General features: G+C 41.4%; 2 protein-coding genes across 2 annotated transcripts; both read left to right on the forward strand.

The window, feature by feature from the left end:
• Window positions 1-1,879: 1,879 nt before the first annotated feature.
• Window positions 1,880-12,230, forward strand: LOC139285165 (von Willebrand factor A domain-containing protein 5A-like). The gene is made up of 20 exons (XM_070905654.1): window positions 1,880-1,936; window positions 2,466-2,548; window positions 2,955-3,157; window positions 3,243-3,465; window positions 4,030-4,205; window positions 4,298-4,412; window positions 4,538-4,713; window positions 4,797-4,885; window positions 5,000-5,144; window positions 5,325-5,404; window positions 5,495-5,609; window positions 5,735-5,893; window positions 6,023-6,126; window positions 7,019-7,239; window positions 7,635-7,700; window positions 8,714-8,866; window positions 9,050-9,088; window positions 9,557-9,705; window positions 10,067-10,190; window positions 10,307-12,230. The coding sequence occupies exons 2-20, from the start codon at window positions 2,503-2,505 to the stop codon at window positions 10,384-10,386; spliced, it is 2,463 nt and encodes an 820-aa protein (XP_070761755.1). The 5' UTR covers window positions 1,880-1,936; window positions 2,466-2,502; the 3' UTR covers window positions 10,387-12,230.
• Window positions 12,231-13,209: 979 nt separating this feature from the next.
• On the forward strand, window positions 13,210-20,844 carry LOC139284917 (von Willebrand factor A domain-containing protein 5A-like). The gene is made up of 20 exons (XM_070905286.1): window positions 13,210-13,275; window positions 13,449-13,508; window positions 13,757-13,959; window positions 14,045-14,267; window positions 14,881-15,050; window positions 15,143-15,257; window positions 15,378-15,553; window positions 15,637-15,725; window positions 16,049-16,193; window positions 16,683-16,762; window positions 16,853-16,967; window positions 17,053-17,211; window positions 17,279-17,382; window positions 17,904-18,124; window positions 18,498-18,572; window positions 18,783-18,827; window positions 18,980-19,027; window positions 19,674-19,828; window positions 20,301-20,424; window positions 20,541-20,844. The coding sequence occupies exons 2-20, from the start codon at window positions 13,466-13,468 to the stop codon at window positions 20,618-20,620; spliced, it is 2,370 nt and encodes a 789-aa protein (XP_070761387.1). The 5' UTR covers window positions 13,210-13,275; window positions 13,449-13,465; the 3' UTR covers window positions 20,621-20,844.
• Window positions 20,845-22,197: the final 1,353 nt, after the last annotated feature.

A 22,197-nucleotide genomic window follows, 5' to 3' on the forward strand; every position in this document is an offset into this window, starting at 1 on the left:
CAACCCCTTCCTCTCTCCTTGGTTACCCACATTTCTAATGGCAATGCAAAGAAGGGCATTAGTTGCTGGCCAACGCTAGGGACAGTGTTGAACTTCAGTTTGTTGGATTGAATGTTGAAGTGAGGATGAAGTGAAAGATTGGGATATTTTTAAGCATTGGCCTTCTGTTGTTTAAGGGGCTCTGGTATGTTTCTCAACTACGGAATAAGAAATAAACTGCTACATAAATATTTCCTCCTGTTTTAGTTGATTAGGGAAAGAGAAACAAACAAAGGGACAGGAAGAAAACTGTGATGCAGAAGTGTTTGTTTGTGTCTGTGGTATGTTTCGTTGCAACACCTTGGCACTCCGCAAAAAAAGTCTATGTGTTTGTTTCGATCTGATGGGTGATTCAGAGAGTACACACAGGACCACATAATCAGGGAGGGATGGGGCAAAACATTTAGACAGTGTGCAATTCATGTATGTATGTAGCCGTACAGGGAAAATTACTAACTATTCTACTAAAACTCCCAATTTCACCGGAAGCCAGCTGCAGGTGAGGTTAGTGCGTGTTTCCTGTTAACCTGCGGTAAGGTAACCCAGTTTGTTTCTGCGCTGATGTTTTCTCAAGATGGTTTCGCTGCTCCGGTAGTTTCACACCCGAGTTTCACAACATCAACCATGACAAACTGATTAGACAGACGATTCCTCTTCCTTTATACCCAGCTGGGATGGGATGTGCACACTATCCACATATTTTGCTTTATTCAAAAATGTAAAACAACATGATGTGAGATGATTGAAGTTCTATACATTTGAGTATTTTCTGAAATTATATTTATTGATAGTAGGTTAATGTGGACATGAGACCCAAATTACAACTTTGGGAGCTGAGATAAAAGTTTAAGAGCCTTTGCAATACAATGTATTACACTATGACAGCTAATGTGAGAAGTTTAGAAATGTCTACACCATTCAGAGTTATTATACTTCCATTGTAAACCTTGAGCCCTACACACAACCAAAGCACTGTTGTTGTGAAGTGAATCAATGGCCATTAATAGTTAATCATAATAACATTTTCTCTTTTCCTGTTTCAACATTGAAGCGGGTGATCCAAGCAAAATAGCAAACCAAAAAACAAATCTTTTTTTTTTCAGATTTGTGGACGCTTCTTCATCGTGCGCATGCGCTGAAAGTGATCGCTGCACGCACCTCACGGGAGCTCGCAGAGCGAAAAAGCAGAATCCTATCAGACATTTAAATGATTTTCTGAGGAGATTTGGTGTTTATGACAGATATTACCGTTTAGTATCCGGTTCACCAGGTAATAATAATAAACATATAGGCACTATTGGACCAGAAATACCACGATAATGAGATAATCTCGCACTTCCGGTATCACGCGCGATCCGATGACAGGAAGGCCCGTCACATCTGTGAGCGTCACTCAATGCCGGTGTTTCGGTTTAAGGAGTGACCCGGTTAACTGGCGACTCTCAGCCGAAGGCGTCTGTTGTTGTCGTAGTTACGACGGCTGTTGAAGGGAACTTTCTCTCTTCCTGTTTTCAACAAATTCCGGATCAACAAGAAACGTTCAAAATGCGTAAAATTAGTATGTGACACGTTTGCTCAAACAAGACTCGGTGTGTTTTGATGAAAAACTAAAAAAAATCTCTTTTTTCAACAACTGCCGTAATTATGACAACAGCTGTCACATTCGCCTGTTAATCGGGTCACTCGTTGAACCGAAACACCGGGCAGCATTCCGTCGCTCAGATTTAGAGCCTTGGGGAAGTTTCAGCGGTGTGTAGCTGTGGCAAATATCCCGCCAGGTGCGTGACCTGGAGGCGTGGCTTGGGCTTGACTGTAGGTGAGTACCGCATCAGAAGCCTTCCGTATTTGATATCCCTCTCCGGACACTTCCTGCACGGTGTTCACTTTGTTCGCAAAGGTAGGCATCTGATGCATTGTTTTCATGATTGGAAAAGAAGTTAATAATGCCGTTTAGTAGTTTACAGTAGCGTAAAGGTCAGGATGTCTATTGGTATGTATGTTAAACCTACTGTAAGCTATATAACTGGTGTATTATACACCAAAACAAAGTTGTATGCGGTTTCTCCATTTACACTAATATTCTATATAATCTGACTCCAAACAACACAATCAAATGTAAATAATGTTATAGGTTGTTAGGTGTTATGTAGGTTACATTTGACATATTAGTTACTATTTCTTTTGGTGTGATTCCTCAATTCTACTGAGCTCACACAAACCATACTGTGATTAGTTTAAAAAGCATAACAGATCTTATCAACAATCATATTGTTCTTGAATGCAGCTTATTAGACTTGTATGGAAGGATCGTTTTAGGGAATTATAATAAACATACATGGCTTCATAATATGTCCAATGGTGTTGTTGCTGTGCCTTGTCAGCACAACATATGCACAGTTTAATTCCCTTTGCCTTTATTTCTACAGCAGGAACTACCTCGACAGTGTAACTGGTTGAACAGGCATGATGGTGAACTGCTGTGGTCTGCTCACTGCCAATAAGGAACCAGGTACAGAGCTGTTAGAAAACACAACATCTAAATTGTACATTGTATTTTACTCATGCAAAAAGTGACTCATTCAAAGTCGAAGTTTGATTCTGTTATTGTTTTGTTTCCCTACTGTAGTCTAATAATTAGTGCTTACTGGTGATTTTTGTAGATGTACGAGAATGATTGTGGGTGTGAATATATCGGCTTGTGAGTGCTTATATTTGTCCATGCAAAAGTGTGTGTTTGGGCCACAGGGTGGCAGGAAGGGGCTTTTCCAAACATCTTTAAAAGTTAATATACAATGTTGATATTTATGCTAAAGGGAAAGGATTTTGTGTCACCAATCATTTATACATATCCCACAAAATATAAGGAAGTTTCACACAGTCTATGCTCATTGTGCCTCCTTGTGTTTCTCTGTCAGTTCCTCTGAAGAGCGTGGAGGTGGAGCTGGAGGTGAGGGACCACGTAGCTACAGTGGTCTCCACTCTGAACTATGAGAACAAGGAGGACAAACCACTAGAGGCTGTCTTTGTCTTCCCTCTGCCTGGAGATGCTGCTGTCTGTCATTTCAGCGCTAAGATTGGACAGACGCAGATTGTAGCCGAGGTGAAGGAGAAACAGAAGGTGAGCTGGACAGTAAAGATTTACTCGCTACAGTGGAGCTTAAAAACACAGTGAAAGTTACTCACACGTGTCATCTGTACTCCAGGCTCGTGAGGAGTATGATGATGCTCTGAGCTCCGGCCAGCAGGCCTTCCTATTGGAGGAGAGCGATCAGAGTCCAGATGTATTCTCTCTGAGTGTGGGCAGTCTGCCTCCAGGAGAGAGCGCCTCCATCAGGCTGGAGTACGTCACTGAGCTGGCTGTGCAGGCTGATGACGGGCTGAGGTTTTGTCTGCCTGCTGTGCTCAACCCTCGCTACCAACCTCAGGGTAGGAAAACCAGCTTACATCCGGAGCTCTTCAACTTCAGCTTAGTGGTCACCTCACCTGTCCATACAAGGGTTTCACTGTATCAGTCACATACCTTGTGACTACAAAGCACTTGCCCTGCAAATGGAGATGAAGGGATGGATTCTCATATTTTAGCCTTGCTAGCGGCATTACTCCAGGGATGGAGAGGTCAGTCATTTTGGTCCAGACTAAATATATCAACAACTATTTGAACATTTTTCCAGTGCTTTGTTTTCTGACCAAATACCTGCAAAACTAATGACATTCTAATGCTAATGCTAATTGGCAAATGTTAGCATGCTAACACACTACACTAAGATGGTTAAAATGGTGAACATCATACCTGCTAAACGTCAGCATGTTAGCATTGTCATTATGAGCATGTTAGCATGTGACCATGCCCACAGAGCAGTTAGCACGGTTGTAGTATTTTATGGCTAACTATTATTTAGGCTAGATATAAAAACTATGTTCTGCTGTCTCACTGCTGCTTAAATGTAACTTAATGTCTCTTTGATTATAACATTTCTAACTTGTTCACAGGAAGTGGAGGTAGCGGAGGTGCCAGTGTTCAGGTGACCTCTGTTCCAGCCTCTCTGGTGCCCTACAGTCTGTCTTTCTCTGCCCGAGTGTCCTCTCCTCGTCCAATCTCTAAAGTAGAGTCCAACTGCTCCCTGGACCCTCTGCAGTACCTGGACACAGAGCAAACCCAGGCCACGGTAGGTAGAGTGCTAATGTGTCTGCTGTGTGTGACTGTTCCTCAATATTGACAACTTTATTTCTATTTTTGAGTGTGTTTTGTGACCTGCAGGTCAAGTTGGCTGCAGGACACAAGTTTGACAGAGATGTTGAGCTGCTGATTTATTACAAAGATGCCCACCAGCCCACTGCTGTGGTGGAGGCCGGACAGGCCTCTGCCAAGACTGGTGAGTGCACATTAGTGAAGTTGTTACTTTGCAATAAAAAAGTTCATCATCTTCTAACTGATGAGTTACATATGCTGGAATAACATAGTTTGTAGTCATTGTTCTGTCTCTCCTCTGTGTTTCAGGCACTCTGATGGGTGATCCAGCAGTGATGCTGAGCCTGTACCCGGAGTTCCCCCAGGCTGTGATGTCTTCAGTCGCCTCATGTGGAGAGTTTGTGTTCTTAATGGATCAATCTGGCAGTATGCGTTCACGTATAAACAACAGCGAGAGTCTTCAGACTCGCATTGGCAGTGCCAGGGTATTCATTGTGTGTCATAAAGTCATGCATGGTGTCCCTCTCACACACAGTGGCCTTCACCATCTTTTCTCTCTTCCCTTAAGGATACTCTGCTGCTCCTGTTGAAGAGCTTACCAGTGGGCTGCTATTTCAACATCTTCAGTTTTGGGTCCAGCTATGAGCACATCTTCCCGTAGGTCACTCAGTCCAACAAATGTGTTCCCGTCTTTGGTGTTAATGCTTAATGCTTGTACATGTAAGTGTATGTTGGAGATGAGTTCATGTATTTGTGTGTTTGTGATGGCAGTAAGAGTGTGGAGTACAGCCAGAAGACCATGGAAGAGGCTCTGAAGAAAGTTGAGGAGATGGATGCTAATCTGGGAGGAACAGAGATCCTGAAGCCCCTCAAACACATTTACAGCCAGCCCTGCATTCCCAGTCAACCTAGACAAGTAATACACACACACACACACACACACACACACACGTTAAACAGGTTGTTTCAGGTTCATTCTTAACACACCTTGTGTTACTGAAAGAGCTCTTAGAGAACGATTTGGATGACTCAACACATGCTGCATATTTCTATGATGTTATGCAACTTTAAGTGAAATGTAAACTCTCCACCTTAGCTGTTCGTCTTCACTGACGGAGAGGTGGGGAACACCAAAGAAGTCATCAATCTGGTGAAGAAGAATTCAGGTTCCCACCGGTGAAACCACAACGAACACCCACACAATTCCCAGGATATTACCCATGTTGTTGTGCTGTGTGTGTTAAAAACCCAGCTCCTGTATTGTAGGTGTTTCTCTTTTGGGATTGGGGAAGGGGCCAGCTCTGCTCTTATCAATGGGTTGGCCAAGGAGGGAGGAGGTCACGCTCAGTTCATCGCAGGGAGTGACAGGATGCAACCCAAAGTAAGATATCAGTCATTTTAACAATGTGAATGATAAATGCAATTTGGAGAGAATACAAGATTACAAATGTGAGTAAATACATTCAGTGCCCCTCCCAACTTTTTGTATATGTTGTTACTCATCAGGTGATGCAGTCGCTGAGATTTGCTCTGCAGCCAGCTGTGGTGGACATCTCAGTCACGTGGGATTTGCCAAAGGGAGTCTCTGTCACTGTCCTCTCTCCACCAATCACAGCACTTTTCCAGGGTCAAAGGTCGCTGGTTTATGCCCAGCTCACTGGACAGGTAGGATCAGCACCATAGAGAAATACCTTTCTGGTCTGATATGTTATATATATATTTTTTTTTTTTTTTCCTGTCAGGTATGTCATTACATTAACAAACATGGTTTCTGACACTGCAATGCTTTCTCAGAGTTCAGAGGCAGCAGAGGGCTGTGTGACGGTGAAGTACAGTCTGGCCGGTCATCCCTCTCAGAACCAGCTCCGCTTCAGTCTCAAACCTGCACAGGACTCGGGGTAAAACAGGTTGTGGTCGGACAGCACTGTTATGCATTGGGTCCTGACCTTACAAATGTTGAGTTTGATTGAATTATTTCGATAAAATAGAATGGCACAGTAGCAAGAATATTGCGCTGATACATGGCATTAAGTGTCTGCTCAGTGGCTGACACGTAATCTGGAGAATGGCTTTAAATGTAATAATGTTCCATATTAGTATTGGATTGATGTGATCATATAAAAAACTTCATGCTATACTTGAACCAAAACAGCAGGTGCACTTGGAAATGCCCCCAGAGTCCATGCGCCAAAGACCTACAGTACTGCTTTGCACTTGTGGTTGCGTGCTTAAAATAGGGCCCAAAGTAATTTTTCTTGGATGGCAGGGCTGTTGACAGAATAGAAATCTGAAACTAGTGTCCGCAACTCCCCTGGCTGTAGCTCAGTATTTTGCACTGTCACCTCACAGTAAGGAGATCCTGGCTTTGAATCCACCAGCCAGTTGGGGTTGTCCTTGTGTCTGTGTGAGTTTCCTCTGGGTGCTCTAGTTCTCTCTCACTGACATGCAGTTTATGCTATATGGGGTGTGAGGATTGCCTGTAGGTGTGAATGGTTGTCCGTCTGTAGATGTTATCTTTGTGATCGACTGGCGACCTATCCAGAGTGTACCGTGCTTCTCACCCAATGTGTGCTGAGTTAGGCTCCAGCTCTCTATGATCCTGAACACGATACGCTGGTAGAGAGGTTAATGAAAAAATAAAAATATAATGTGGCAAAACTTTCCATCTCTGTCCTGTGTGCAGAAAACACGGCCAGTTTTTCCAGTTTGGCTAAACACAAATCTCTATTTTGCATTCATAATAATGAAAGGTAAAATTCACCTGTGTTTGCATCTCTGTCCTGTGTGCAGATTAACAGTCCACAGGTTGGCTGCTCGGACTCAGATTCGCTCCCTGGAGATGGAGGAGAGAGAACATGGAGGAGAGCAAGATGGAGGAGTGAAGAAGAAAGTGGTGGAGCTCAGTGTCCAATCAGGAGTGAGCAGTGCCTTCACTGCCTTCATTGCTGTCAACAAAGGCGACGGCGAGGCGGTTCAAGGACCTCTGGTGCGCAGAAATGTTCCAACACCCAGTGAGTGTAAATAAACAACTAAAGTCACCCTCTAGTTAAGAGATACTATAGCTGACCGTGAATAATAGTGTAAAGAAGCACGATGATGTGCTGCTTAACATTAAGAAAATCATAAATAATTTACATATGATTGTAGTATTTAGTATTTAATTAAGTATTTCATTGGATATATGAGCTAGCATTTGTTCTTTGCATGATCACATCTGCTCACATGTTCCCATATCAATGTGCTTGTATGGAAAAACTTTAACTTTATATTTTACGCATTATTTAACTCCTTGTTGTCAGTCATTATGATAAGCTCAGAAACCAGTAGTTTACTTTTTTGTTTACAACTTATCATGTAATGTCTTGACCCTATACTCTTTTTTTATTTATTTATTTAAATCTCAAAGTGCTGCAGTGCTATGGTTTTCAGCCTGTGATGATGAAGTGCAGTCGTGCTCTACACATGAAGAAAGGTAAGTAAAAAGCTGAATGGGAGTAGAACACACATCTGTCTATGTTCTATAAATACAGTAAATGGATGAACAAAAACAACACATTTGCGGCTTTAATGTGGAATACTATATCTACAGTAGGAGTTGCTTTGGCTCATTGGCATAGACTAGTGCAGCAGGTGAGGAAGGTTGAGCTGTTATATGTGTGCTCGTGTGTGTCCCTAACATGCAGCAGAATCATTAGAATGATGCTCATTTAATAAAAGCACATTATATGACTAGTTGAAACATCTGCCAGTGGGAGGACATTATTTTATTGTATATATATATATATATATACTTGAACCTGTGCCTGCTGCCTCTCTGAGCTCCAATCCTGTTGTTGTGGAAGAGGCGATGGGGTGGCCATTTATGTCCAATCTTGTTTTTCTTGTTTCTATTCTACATGATGTTACATTACTCAAATGTTTTGAATTCCTTGACCTTAAGCTAAATAGTGGGTCTAACAACTCCATTGTTGTAATTGGAATTTATAGACCTCCTTCAGCCGATGCTCGGTCTATTGATTATTTGGCAGAGTTACTCTCTTGATATTCTATGATTTTAACATTGATTGGTTGCTTCTTTTTATTATTTAAATGAGGTTCCTTCCAGCCTCAATTTCTCTCAATTGATCAGTGAACCCACCAGGCCTAGTCTCAAGAACCCTTTAAGATCTACTCTTAATTGATTACATTTTTTCTAATAAGAGTGACAAAATTATTGCAAGTGGTGTTTCCGATTTAGGGATTAGTGATCATTGCCCTATTGCACGTATTAGGAACATGCACATGAAGAGAACTTCACCACAAATTATAGTGAAGAGGAACTGAAGAAATGACCTTTGTAATAGTGATTTATAGGCATGCCTCTACCTCTACTCTTCATAATAAAGGAATATTTCACCAAAATGCAAAATGTGGCTCTTGTGTGTATTTTTAATAATAGTAAGGTATAAGATATAACAGGCTGTGTTTACTCTGCTCTCTCAACAGCTTGCAAATCAAAGACTAAGTCTGGCAGCAAACCAGGGTTATTCTCTAATATGAATATGAGGATGAATATGAGGATGGGTGCCCGCATCCCGCAGTCTCTGCAGACTGGTGGTGCTGCTGATTACCTGTCACTGTCCAGCTGTGATGCTGGTTGTAAGTAGACACATGCAGACAGCTGACACGTTCCATTATTTACAGCATGTCAGGGCAGATATAACATTGTTCATAATTTACTCTATTTTCACTGAACTGTTTGCCCTGGGCCTCAGCCTTAATGGTACGCACTCTACCAGGTGAGCTACCGTGTAAAGTTCTGCTACTCTTTTTCTCTTCAAGCGATGGAAATGAGTCGTCATTCTGCAAGGATGTTGGATGGTAAGTACCAGGTTTTGAAGATACACCTGTTGACAACTGTTGGATGGATTGTCATCAAATTTGGTACACATGTCATTGGGTGCATGTTAGCATGATGGTGTTAGCAGTTAGCTCAGAGCACCGCTGTGCCTAATTACAACCTCATTCTGTTGTTTTGGCCCCCATCTGGTTCTCTGTTTTTTTTGTTTATTAGCACTGTAAACAAAAATTATGCAAGAAAACAAACTAGATTTTTTTATGTTTGATTTTCAATAATTATGAAGACAGCCAGATTCCACAATGGAAGCAACAATATGGTTTGAAGACACAAATTGGCATACTAACCTGGAACACACTGACTCACATTTTTTAGTGTAATAATTCACTCAAATATTTTTAACTGCAAAATATAGACACATCAATATCACATAGGCAAAAATGGTGGGAGAAAAGGATTATTTTATCTTTGCAATTTGATTTTCTCCTCAGAAAGCCGCTCGCTCAAGCAGCCACCCACAGACCCTTTGCTGCAGTTGGTCTCCCTCCAGAAGGCATGTGGCTGCTGGGGGCTGGATCCAGCTCTGGCTACTGCACTGGGAAAGACCAGTGAGGAGGTGGAGAAAACTAAACCTGCATCGGTGGGTTATTAAAAATAATAACACAAATGAATAATGGGACTTAATAATGAGACAGATTTCATGACATGGTGGATATAACAAAACAGAGGAAGTAATAAAACACAAGGAACCAAATCAACACAACATACACTCAAGCCCAAAGCACCCACTGAGCTGGCTCCGATGTCTGGTTTTAAACAGTAAGATTTAGAGAAGTCATGTGACAGTATACAAGTGTCTTATTATGTTGTCAGGAGGTAAGATTGTTCAAAACCATCCAGCAGCATTTTCCCTTTGGGCTGTCTCGTCTTTGTCGTGTTCGATTTATTTTTTTTCCTCTGTCGTTCCATGTTTTTTCTTTTTCTTTGATTTGGTGAATTAGGTGAGCCAGGAAGTGTGGGCCACCATTCTGGCTCTGATCTGGCTTCATGGTTTCAAGATGGATGCTCAGGAAGAGTGGGAGCTTCTGGCCATGAAGGCTGTGTCATGGCTCCGTGCTCAGAATGGTAATGACCATAATAATAAGTGCTGATCTGCTGTTTCTAACAGTGTGTGCTGGTTAAAGCCAGGTGTTTGCCCACATTCAAGTCTCCTCTGCTGACGACCTGTTTTGTGTTTTCAGCACCGTGTGTGACAGAGTGTGTGGAAGCTGGAAATGCACTGTTGGGTTGCAACGTGCAGAAAGACGCCCTGGGACTCTGAGGTTTTTTATTAAAGTGGAGAAGAAGCAGATTTACTCCATCCTCCAACCTTTACATTGGATGCTACGCTTTGCACTATCTACCTGTCTAATATTGTGTGCCTTAGTATATTTGCACTGTGCTTCATCTGTCCAGGATCAGCCATGTAACGAGACAATTAATTGTTTTTCTGTTGCTTTGTATCAGAAACTGTTTCACTTAAAAAAATGAATCTTTGAACCTGAAACTTCATGAGTCATGCATAAAAGTAGAAATAAGAAACTAACATATTTCTCCATGCGGTGTTCCATAACACAGTACTATAACTATACAATCTTTATAGAGGGTTGTTGTTTTTATGAGTTAAATGCAAAACAACCAACAGACCACAGCTTTTTGTGACATGTAGGTTCAGTTAATCCTAAATCACTGCTGAGCCCTGAGGATGTCTTTATTTTAAATGTTTTACATTCTTGTTTTTAGGGACAAATCCACAGCATAGAATAATTATTTAACAGACCAATGCTGTAAATGCTGTAGCATTTATAACAAAAGTTGATTTGGTTGATTTAAACATGTTAGTGTAAATGGGGCCTTATGAGGAAAAATAAAAACAAACAAACAAACTTAGGGCCACATAGGTTAACAATGAACTTTTAGGCTTCAGACCTAATGTAGCTTTAAGTTGACGCTGGGTTCAGACAGGAGGTGGATGCATTACGAAGCGCCACAATATGTCAACTATCATTCTTTTGAAGAATTTCAAGTTGCTGTCAACAAATGTTACCTTTTTTCTACTTGAGTAATATTTAAAGACTAACTGTGCCCTGTCTTTTCCTGCTTGTGCAGTGGGTCTAAGTAACTCTGCGTTGCATTGTATAATGGACAAAGACAACAAGTCCTCCAACTCAAACGAAAAATATGCCGTCTTTGTTCACACCCTCTACAATGACACCCCCCTCTGAGTAATCTCACAATCAGAAGATCAGGCCCTGTATCAGGCTCAGTATTCACCATTAGAGTCCCCAGTCGACTGCTGCGTTTGAATTGAAAGATGGATCACTGTCCATCAAAGCAATGACTGGTTAAAGGAACAGTCTGACATTTTGGGAAATTGTCCTGTTAATCATTTTCCCCAGAGTCACATGAGAAGATGAATATCACAGATCTCAGTACAGTGTTTAGATAGCTTAGCAACTGTTAGCCTTGCTCCATCAAAAGAGAAAAACACACAAAAGAAAAAATGACTATAGTGTGAAATAGGCTGAGGCTAAAGCCCAGAAACCCTCAGTTGATGATGGGCACAATTTAATCAATTTTAATTTAATCTTTTTATGTCTAACTTTATGATGAAAAGAATAACTTTCTCCGTAAGACTACAGCAGGACCCATCTGGGAAATATATATAGGAAATCTGGATTTTGTATATTATACATTTAGAGAATTGTATATCATCATGGTACAGTCAAGTATTATTTTATCAATTTCTTTTTTGTTCCTTTTTGTTTTATATTCAATAGTTTATTATTATCATTATGCTGCCTTCTGCTGGTCTAAACACAGAATAACACGCTGAACTCCATTTACTATTTCTCTATTATTGATTGACTGTCTGTTTTTTGGGTTGTCTGTTTTTTTTTACATCTGAATTAATAAGAAGGTGTGTTTTTTAGGCTAGCAGTTTCCATATGCCTCCAGTCTTCGTGCTAAGCTAGGCTACATGTCCTATCTCAACAGCATTTCTTTAAGTTTTTTACTCTGCAACAGTTCTGCAACATTCAGCCACTGGATTTCTTCTGGCTTAAAATATATTTGGGCCGCCCCAGTTTGCCAACATTACCAATAAATCTGTTCAATCCACCTTCATATTCGTGAGCACTCTTTGTTTCCTTGTTTCCTCCCATTTTCCTTCTTTCTTTCTTTCTTTCTTTCTTTCCTTCCTTGACTCCCTGTTTGAAATGAATTGCCAGAATTGGCAATTAAAGCTGAACTGCTTTACCTAAAGAAGCTAAGAGCTGAAAAATATTGCTAGAAAACCCGGAAGCTAAACTGTAATACTGTCAATGGTTTTCACTTCTATTGTAATAAACTGTTGAAAAAAGCACAATATTTTAAAAAGTGCTAGAAAAAAGTTGAATAGAAGCATAAATGTCCCTAAAGAGCAAGTTTTAACATTTGAATTGTTTCTGTAGATTAAAATATGCGGAAGTAGTTGACCGAGAAAACATACAGAAGAAGAATAAATGACAAGTCATAGTTGAATGCAGAATCTGATATGAATTACTTATTTTGAAATTACAGCCTTGTCCGTTGCCTCTCAGGAAGCTCCTGTTACCATCTGGGGCTTTTATTTTGAAAATCCAGCATTGTCTGTGCCCCCCCCAGCTCCTCTTAGTATATGGGGCTTTTATTTTGAAAGTCACATTTCATCACATTATTTTGATTGCGTGGTTGCATGTAAAAAATAATGGAATACACTAAAACACACAACAAGAAATAAATATATAAAACACAAATATTATAATAGCTCATCTCGGCCGATAAATGAGACTGTAATGAGACTGCAGGTTTGTGTCTGTGAATGTGTTGGTGTGTTTGTTTGCATTTTACAGCAGAGGAAGACTCTTTCCACTGTAGCAGCTGCACCTTATCACCTCATCACCAAATACTACTTTTGGTATTTTGGAATAAAAACAGGAGTCAAACATAAAGCTTGTGGACTAGGACTCAAATTGCGAAATTAAGCTCCACCCGCCCGGTTCTCTTTTGTACTGAAATCGAGCGCACCAGGGTAACATGACTCTGATATCTCTGTCATCTGGTTAAACTCTTCCTGCTTTACAATCCCGCAGGTTGTCTCCAAACATTACCAAGTGAAACCGCCCGGACGCATATTTACAGATCCTCAGAGGTAGGCGTTCTTCTTTATTACTGATATGATATCTACTTATACTGGAAACCCTGATTAATACTAACGACCGCTGAGTACTGTTGTCACATTGGAGTTTTGTTGGATTGGATTGGATTAATTGCTCAAGAAAGTCCAGAATGTACATTAACTGTCATTACCATTCATCACTACAGCAGGTTGTTCAGGTACAATGGTGAACTGCTGTGGTCTGCTAACTGCCCAGAAGGAACCAGGTACAGAGTTGTTTCTCTGATCTCCTCCATAACCTTTTTTTGTACTCACATAAAGTTCAAATTTAAAGGCTTGTATTGGCTGTAATGGGTATTGGGCACATAATCGTACCCTGCTTTGCACACTATTAGCAGAGTCATGTTGAACTACACCTTTATTGTGGTTAAAATGAAACCTTAAGCAGCATCCTCAACAATTTGAAAAAAAAGAGAGTTTGTGTTCATTGTGCCTCCTTGTGTTTCTCTGTCAGTTCCTCTGAAGAGCGTGGAGGTGGAGCTGGAGGTGAGGGACCATGTAGCTACAGTGGTCTCCACTCTGAACTATGAGAACAAGGAGGACAAACCACTAGAGGCTGTCTTTGTCTTCCCTCTGCCTGGAGATGCTGCTGTCTGTCATTTCAGCGCTAAGATTGGACAGACGCAGATTGTAGCCGAGGTGAAGGAGAAACAGAAGGTGAGCTGGACAGTAAAGATTTACTCGCTACAGTGGAGCTTAAAAACACAGTGAAAGTTACTCACACGTGTCATCTGTACTCCAGGCTCGTGAGGAGTATGATGATGCTCTGAGCTCCGGCCAGCAGGCCTTCCTATTGGAGGAGAGCGATCAGAGTCCAGATGTATTCTCTCTGAGTGTGGGCAGTCTGCCTCCAGGAGAGAGCGCCTCCATCAGGTTGGAGTACGTCACTGAGCTGGCTGTGCAGGCTGATGACGGGCTGAGGTTTTGTCTGCCTGCTGTGCTCAACCCTCGCTACCAACCTCAGGGTAGGTTTCTTTGTGCAACACATTGGCAGCACATCATCTCACAACCATCTTCCAGAAACACTTAGAAATGCCCAAACAAAGGTTATATTTACAGTCAGTGTTTCTTACCAACATGAGTGTATCCCCGAGATCTCTTGCGCTCTTGCGTTTCCTTCCTCATTAAACATTTGTGAAGATTTTCTTTAATATTTAAAATGCATTATTTCGATCCACGTTTACTTGCTAGAAATCTTCTACTTCTCTGTCTTTGTGTGCGTGTTGCTACGGTTATTTGCCGTTACCGTCACCAACTGTCGATCAGCAAAATAGCGAGAAATGTTGGACAAGAACATGTGTCGCGTTGCTGCTTACTTATTTTCACGAAACAAACAAACGGTGACCCACTTGTGAGAACATTGCTCCATAGGACTACTTGTGGTCAAAACTCCACGGGGTACCTTTAACATAACTGGGAGAAGACTTAAGGGCAGACCCAGAACATGCTGGAGGGATTATACAGTATACCCCATCTGGCTTGGGAATGCCTCAGAAGGGTGTCTGGTAGTTTTTTTTTTACCAAAGGTTGTCAGTCTGTAATGTCTCTTTGATTATAACATTTCTAACTTGTTCACAGGAAGTGGAGGTAGCGGAGGTGTCCAGGTGACCTCTGTTCCAGCCTCTCTGGTGCCCTACAGTCTGTCTTTCTCTGCCCGAGTGTCCTCTCCTCGTCCAATCTCTAAAGTAGAGTCCAACTGCTCCCTGGACCCTCTGCAGTACCTGGACACAGAGCAAACCCAGGCCACGGTAGGTAGAGTGCTAATGTGTCTGCTGTGTGTGACTGTTCCTCAATATTGACAACTTTATTTCTATTTTTGAGTGTGTTTTGTGACCTGCAGGTCAAGTTGGCTGCAGGACACAAGTTTGACAGAGATGTTGAGCTGCTGATTTATTACAAAGATGCCCACCAGCCCACTGCTGTGGTGGAGGCCGGACAGGCCTCTGCCAAGCCTGGTGAGTGCACACTTTGCAAATAAAACGTTAATTATCCTCCAACTGACTAGTTACATATGCTGGAATAAATAATAAAAGCCAGGTCTGTGGTCATTGTTCTGTCTCTCCTCTGTGTTTCAGGCACTCTGATGGGTGATCCAGCAGTGATGCTGAGCCTGTACCCGGAGTTCCCCCAGGCTGTGATGTCTTCAGTCGCCTCATGTGGAGAGTTTGTGTTCTTATTGGATCGATCCGGAAGTATGGATTGTGCTACCAATGACAGCGAACAGCAAGAAACTCGTATTGGCAGTGCCAGGGTATTCATTGTGTGTCATAAAGTCATGCATGGTGTCCCTCTCACACACAGTGGCCTTCACCATCTTTTCTCTCTTCCCTTAAGGATACTCTGCTGCTCCTGTTGAAGAGCTTACCAGTGGGCTGCTATTTCAACATCTTCAGTTTTGGGTCCAGCTATGAGCACATCTTCCCGTAGGTCACTCAGTCACGTGCTTCATTGTTTGATATCAGTGTTTGTAATTTAAGTCAGACAGACATATCATTGACATTGGATGATACTCTGAAACCATGGATTATGTTTAATGTCAATGTTTTTAAACATCCTCCACATCCAACATTTTTTAAATGAATTATTCCGACAAAATCTGTTCATAGCAACTACAGTACAGTTAAGACCTGCTTAAGATCAAGGGAAGACTAAAAAAAGATGTGAAATACTGAATTGTGTAGAAGTTAGTAGCGCCATACAAACATCCACCACCTGACCTCCTCTATTTGTGTGTTTGTGATGGCAGTAAGAGTGTGGAGTACAGCCAGAAGACCATGGAAGAGGCTCTGAAGAAAGTTGAACATATGGGTGCTGATCTGGGAGGAACAGAGATCCTTGAGCCCCTCAAACACATTTACAGCCAGCCCTGCATTCCCAAACAACCCAGACAAGTAATACACACAACACTCACACACACTTGCACTGTAGCGTAGGGTTATATCTCCAAATATCCAAAGTAAGAGTTGGGTGCCAGACAGAAAAATAATCACAATCCTATAACCTGTCACTTTTAAACAAATTGGATAGATAACCCGGATAGCTTGTTACCCTCGCTACAAGTGGTAGACACATGCAAACATACAAAAAAATGCCATACAGTTAAGTCATCAACACTAGGGGCTCTGTTTTTATACTGTGCAACCCATTGAAAAGGCCTCAATTCATCCACTCACTGGCACCTACTGTTCTTGTCACACCTTTCCAAGTAAAATCTTGAACAAACCAGTTCATTCAGCGCTCATTCCTACCACACCTTAGTTGTTCTTTACACTTTGCCATAAAAAAACGTAACAGTGACAGAAACAGCAATCTGACACAGCTGTCAGAATGTGGGTGTGACGTTATGCAACTTTAAGTGAAATGTAAACTCTCCACCTTAGCTATTCGTCTTCACTGACGGAGAGGTGGGGAACACCAAAGAAGTCATCAATCTGGTGAAGAAGAATTCAGGTTCCCACAGGTGAAACCACAACGAACACCCACACAATTCCCAGAATGTGCCCCATGTCGTTGTGCTGTGTGTGTTAAAAACCCAACTCTGGTATTGTAGGTGTTTCTCTTTTGGGATTGGGGAAGGGGCCAGCTCTGCTCTTATCAATGGGTTGGCCAAGGAGGGAGGAGGTCACGCTCAGTTCATCGCAGGGAGTGACAGGATGCAACCCAAAGTAAGACATCAGTCATTTTAACAATGTGAATAATAAATGCAATTTGGAGAGAATACAAATGTGAGTATATATTGTTACTCATCAGGTGATGCAGTCGCTGAGATTTGCTCTGCAGCCAGCTGTGGAGGACATCTCAGTCACGTGGGATTTGCCAAAGGGAGTCTCTGTCACTGTCCTGTCTCCACCAATAACAGCAATTTTCCAGGGTCAGAGGTCGCTGGTTTATGCCCAGCTCACTGGACAGGTAGGAGCAGCACCATCTCATAGTGAAATGACGAGATGAGGTTTCCAACACTGCAATGCTTTCTCAGAGTTCAGAGGCAGCAGAGGGCTGTGTGACGGTGAAGTACAGTCTGGCCGGTCATCCCTCTCAGAACCTGCTCCACTTCGGTCTCAAACCTGCACAGGACTCGGGGTAAAACAGAGTATCTTTGGGTTTTATGTGTAAAGTGAAGTGGTTGCAAGGGGTAATACAATTTCATCTCAATCTCTCATCTCAATTTCAATCCATTCCACACTCATCCCAGTGTAACTCATCCCTTTAAAACTTAGACTTGACGATGATTGCAAAGAAACTGGGTGGAAGTGAAAAGATGCAAAGTGGATTCTGAAGTGGATACACAATATAGAATATTCATTGTACCATGTACCAGAGCATTTATTAACCGAAGCTAGTTTGCAGCGTTTGTTCCTACATGGGCTTTTATGTGAAATATGGTGTTTACAACGGAAAGAGACAAGGTACAGTGAAACAACATTAAAAATAAAGATTATAAAAGTCAAAATGCCAATAAAGATTTAATAGTAGCCATGTATTGAGACTGATTTACAAGAATAGCCCTCTCAAATATAATCATGGAAAACACGGCAGTTTTTACCTTTCATAATAATGAAAGGTAAAATTCACCTGTGTTTACATCTCTGTCCTGTGTGCAGATTAACAGTCCACAGGTTGGCTGCTCGGACTCTGATTCGCTCCCTGGAGATGGAGGAGAGAGAAGATGAAGGAGAGCAAGATGGAGGAGTGAAGAAGAAGGTGGTGGAGCTCAGTGTCCAATCAGGAGTGAGCAGTGCCTTCACTGCCTTCATTGCTGTCAACAAAGGCGACGGCGAGGCGGTTCAAGGACCTCTGGTGCGCAGAAATGTTCCAACACCCAGTGAGTGTAAATACACAACTAAAGTCACCCTCTAGTTAAGAGATACTATAGCTGACCATGAATAATAGTGTAAAGAAGCACGATGATGTGCTGCTTAACATTAAGAAAGTCATAAATAATTTACATATGATTGTAGTATTTAGTATTTAATTAAGTATTTCATTGGATATATGAGCTAGCATTTGTTCTTTGCATGATCACATCTGCTCACATGTTCCCATATCAATGTGCTTGCATGGAAAAACTTTAACTTTATATTTTACGCATTATTTAACTCCTTGTTGTCAGTCATTATGATAAGCTCAGAAACCAGTAGTTTAGTTGATTTTTTTTCTTGACCCTTTTTTTCTTTTAATTTATTTAAATCTTAAAGTGCTGATGATGGCTTGCAGTATGCCGCCGCCGCGTATTATGATGATGTCCTGTAGTGGTCCACCCATGAGGAACAGTAAGTAAAAAGAGGCAGCTTAGTCTAAATTATTGTTCTGGTTATAAAACTTCACTGGTGCTGATAAAGGGATCTGCATGGAATTTATGAAAAACCTGAGGGTTTATATGAAATATTTTTGCCCCAGCACAACTGTTATCAGTTTATTATCAGATATGATATTTTTGCCCCAGCTAATGATTTAATATCCACTGTCTTTTTTTATCTCAGTGTGTGTTGGGGCGATTAGCAGGTCTTCTGTTGTTCAAGACATTGGTGAGTCAAAGGTTCATTGACTTTTTGAACACATACTGGTGTATTTCTGAACACAAAAGTACACGAGGGCACTTGTTACTTAATGCTTCAGTACTACTGTAATGTGTATGGAAATAATTTGCTATTGTAACACAGCATTTCTTCTGAGAAAGCAGATTTTGAAGATGAAGAAGACTGCTGCGAAGTGTACAGTGACGGAGGTATCTGTTTTGTTTCAGTGGTACACACCCTTCATAGACTTGACAACATCTATTGATTCTTCTTAAACAGACTGATACTTCCTAAAGAATGAATGCGGAATTTTTTTTTGTATGTTTGTACGCATTGCTCAGAGTTCACTTACAGGTGCGCACATTCTCCCGTCAAGTTTGTTTTTATAGAGCACAACTTTTGCGTGGGAAGTGGCGTACGCCTCTTTCAGGCCTCGTTTTATGTGTACTCAGTGGTTATAAATGAGAACCCAGGTAATGCTTCTTATCTGAAAACTGATCCAAATATGAGCCGTGAACACACATAAATCTGGCTGTAAATGCTCCTGTAATTATTTATCTAAGACTGAATCTATAACAGACACCTGAATTTAATAACTTCATGTGAGGATGAATTGTGTCATATTTATCCTAAATTACTTTTTCCCTTTTGTGACTAGATCTAGACTTGAGCCAGATATTAGCTCTAGTGTTTTTCTACAACTTAGTTATGCATTGTCTTCATAATATATTTGATTTGAAGTAGAAGCCATATTAAATATGAAAGCAAAGGTATTATTTGGACATTTGCAAAAGAAAACAGTAGACTGATCTACTGAGATCATTTCATCTAGGCACTTTTTTTAAATTTTTCAAGAGTTTCAAGTCGCCATGTCCAAACAGCCTCGCAGTGACCCTTTGCTGCAGTTGGTCTCCCTCCAGAAGGCATCTGGCTGCTGGGTGCTTGATCCAGCTGTGGCTGCTGCACTGGGGAAGACCAGTGAGGAGGTGGAGAACATAAAACCTTCAGCGGTGAGTCACTGTCAAAAATAATAACACAAATTAATAGTCTTTTATATGAAGCAATTCATATAAAAGACAGGAAATTGTTAAATACTCTTACAAAGAGGAGCCAAAACAACAAGGCTATACAGTATGTATAATAATAACAAAAAGGCAAGCTAAGATACAAAGAATCTATGGAAATGAGTCTGCAGCAGAATTTGAGGGGATTGTGATTAACAGCCGCCAGTCATCCCTCAGTGTGGCAAACAGCATGGTGGTGTTCAAACTGCAATTAAACCAGTAGAAACGTCAGCTGCTGTGTTCTTTATGAGCTGAAGATGAGCGTGACAAAGATGTCAGGGCTGTTCAGTAACACACTGAGTTTGACGCCCTCCTGTGGTATTTTTAACCACATATTTATGAAAGTCTTTGACCATATCTGTGAAGAGCTCACATGAAAGTATAACTACATGTCTTTTTCTTTGATCTGGTGAATTAGGTGAACCAGGAAGTGTGGGCCACCATTCTGGCTCTGATCTGGCTTCATGGGTTTAAGATGGATGCTCAGGAAGAGTGGGAGCTTCTGGCCATGAAGGCTGTGTCATGGCTCCGTGCTCAGAATGGTAATGACCATAATAATAAGTGCTGATCTGCTGTTTCTAACAGTGTGTGCTGGTTAAAGCCAGGTGTTTGCCCACATTCAAGTCTCCTCTGCTGACGACCTGTTTTGTGTTTTCAGCACCGTGTGTGACAGAGTGTGTGGAAGCTGGAAATGCACTGTTGGGTTGCAACGTGCAGAAAGACGCCCTGGGACTCTGAGGTTTTTTATTAAAGTGGAGAAGAAACAGATTTACTCCATCCTCCAACCTTTACATTGGATGCTACTCTTTGCACTACCTGTCAAATATTGTGTGCCTTAGTATATTTGCACTGTGCTTCATCTGTCCAGGATCAGCCATGTAACGAGGCAATTAATTGTTTTTCTGTTTTGCGCCTTTAATATGTTACGAAGCAACATTAAAGTTTAATCCTTGGACCTGAAACTTCATTCATGAGTCATGCTTAAAGGCAGAGTGCAGAGTTTGACACCAGAAGGCTGTTTTCACATTCGTCTGCTGAAGGAGAGAAGTTTCTCTCTGCTGACTTCATATGAGCAGGACATTGTGACATCACAACTAGCTTTCAAATTAAAAAAGAATTTGCATAGTCATGTTTTTTTCTGGATGTTTAAATGAGGGTGAGGGTATTTTTATGTGTCTAAAAACATGCCTGGCGGGTTGTTAATTTGTGCTGCCAGCAGATGAAGCAGGAATTTGTGAGCTAAATGTGTGGAATTGGATTGGCGTCAAATCGCGAATACAGCTCGCCACCCACACTGTGCTCCTGTGGAACAAATCAAACATACCCCGTAGGTGTGACTGGGATTTCACAGTGTCGGGTGTGTGCTGCAGCAGCTGGACAGTTCCTTTTTTATAATCCAACAAAACTTGTAGGATTGTAGCCTCTCTGAGGCAGGCGTTTCGTCTGTATGTTTATTTAAATAGTCCCAAGATGACGCAGTTCTTAGCTGTAATTCATGTTAATGTAAGTTAGATTGGATTTAGTTATTTATAATTAGTTAATTTGACAAGATCCATTGTAGAACTATTTGACCTACGTAATAATACCTAAATAATGATAACATTACCACTGCAGATGTCTGTATGTGTGTTTGTGGAGTATTAGGTTAAATGATACTTTAAAAACATAGCAAGATTAGCGCCAGCTAGCTTCCCAGCTAACAGGGAACGTTCCCTACAGGTTCTTTAAAGGTTTGTTAAAAAACGACCTTAAGGGAACCTTTAGAGAACGTTCCCTGAAGGTTCTCTAAAGAGTTATTCCAAATAACCTTTAACCACGGTCCGGACTTTGAGAAGTCCCACGACCCTAACTTTTGGTTGGAGTATTGCTAAGTCTTAAAACTGGTGTTAACCTTTGCAAACTGTTTATTTTTTTATTTAATTCATGATTTGAGTGTATCAAATCCGATATTCCCAGGAAGGAGACAGTTCTCACTCAAAAGACATCTGTAGCTGAGACCAACACACACTCACAGTGGCTCATGATATAAATCCTCACACACCTGTGTGACACACTCACTGAGCTGTTAGTGCTTGTTTCGCCTTACTAGACCAACTGTCATGGCATATAATGTCCCTCGCTCTTTTGTTGTTTGTGCCTGTTAGATTTGAGTCCAGTTCAGAACAAAGACTCGAGGCCAGTTGAATCTTCTACTTCTAACGTGATAGTGAGTCACTATTTCACGTAGTTTCTCTTTTCGGTGTTGCACTTTTCAGACTGTCCCCGCTTCACCGGCGGCACATGCAGACCAATGTTATTTGTCCAGCCGGAGGACG

Source organism: Enoplosus armatus, chromosome 5 (assembly GCF_043641665.1).
Source record: "Enoplosus armatus isolate fEnoArm2 chromosome 5, fEnoArm2.hap1, whole genome shotgun sequence".
NCBI lineage: Eukaryota > Metazoa > Chordata > Actinopteri > Centrarchiformes > Enoplosidae > Enoplosus > Enoplosus armatus.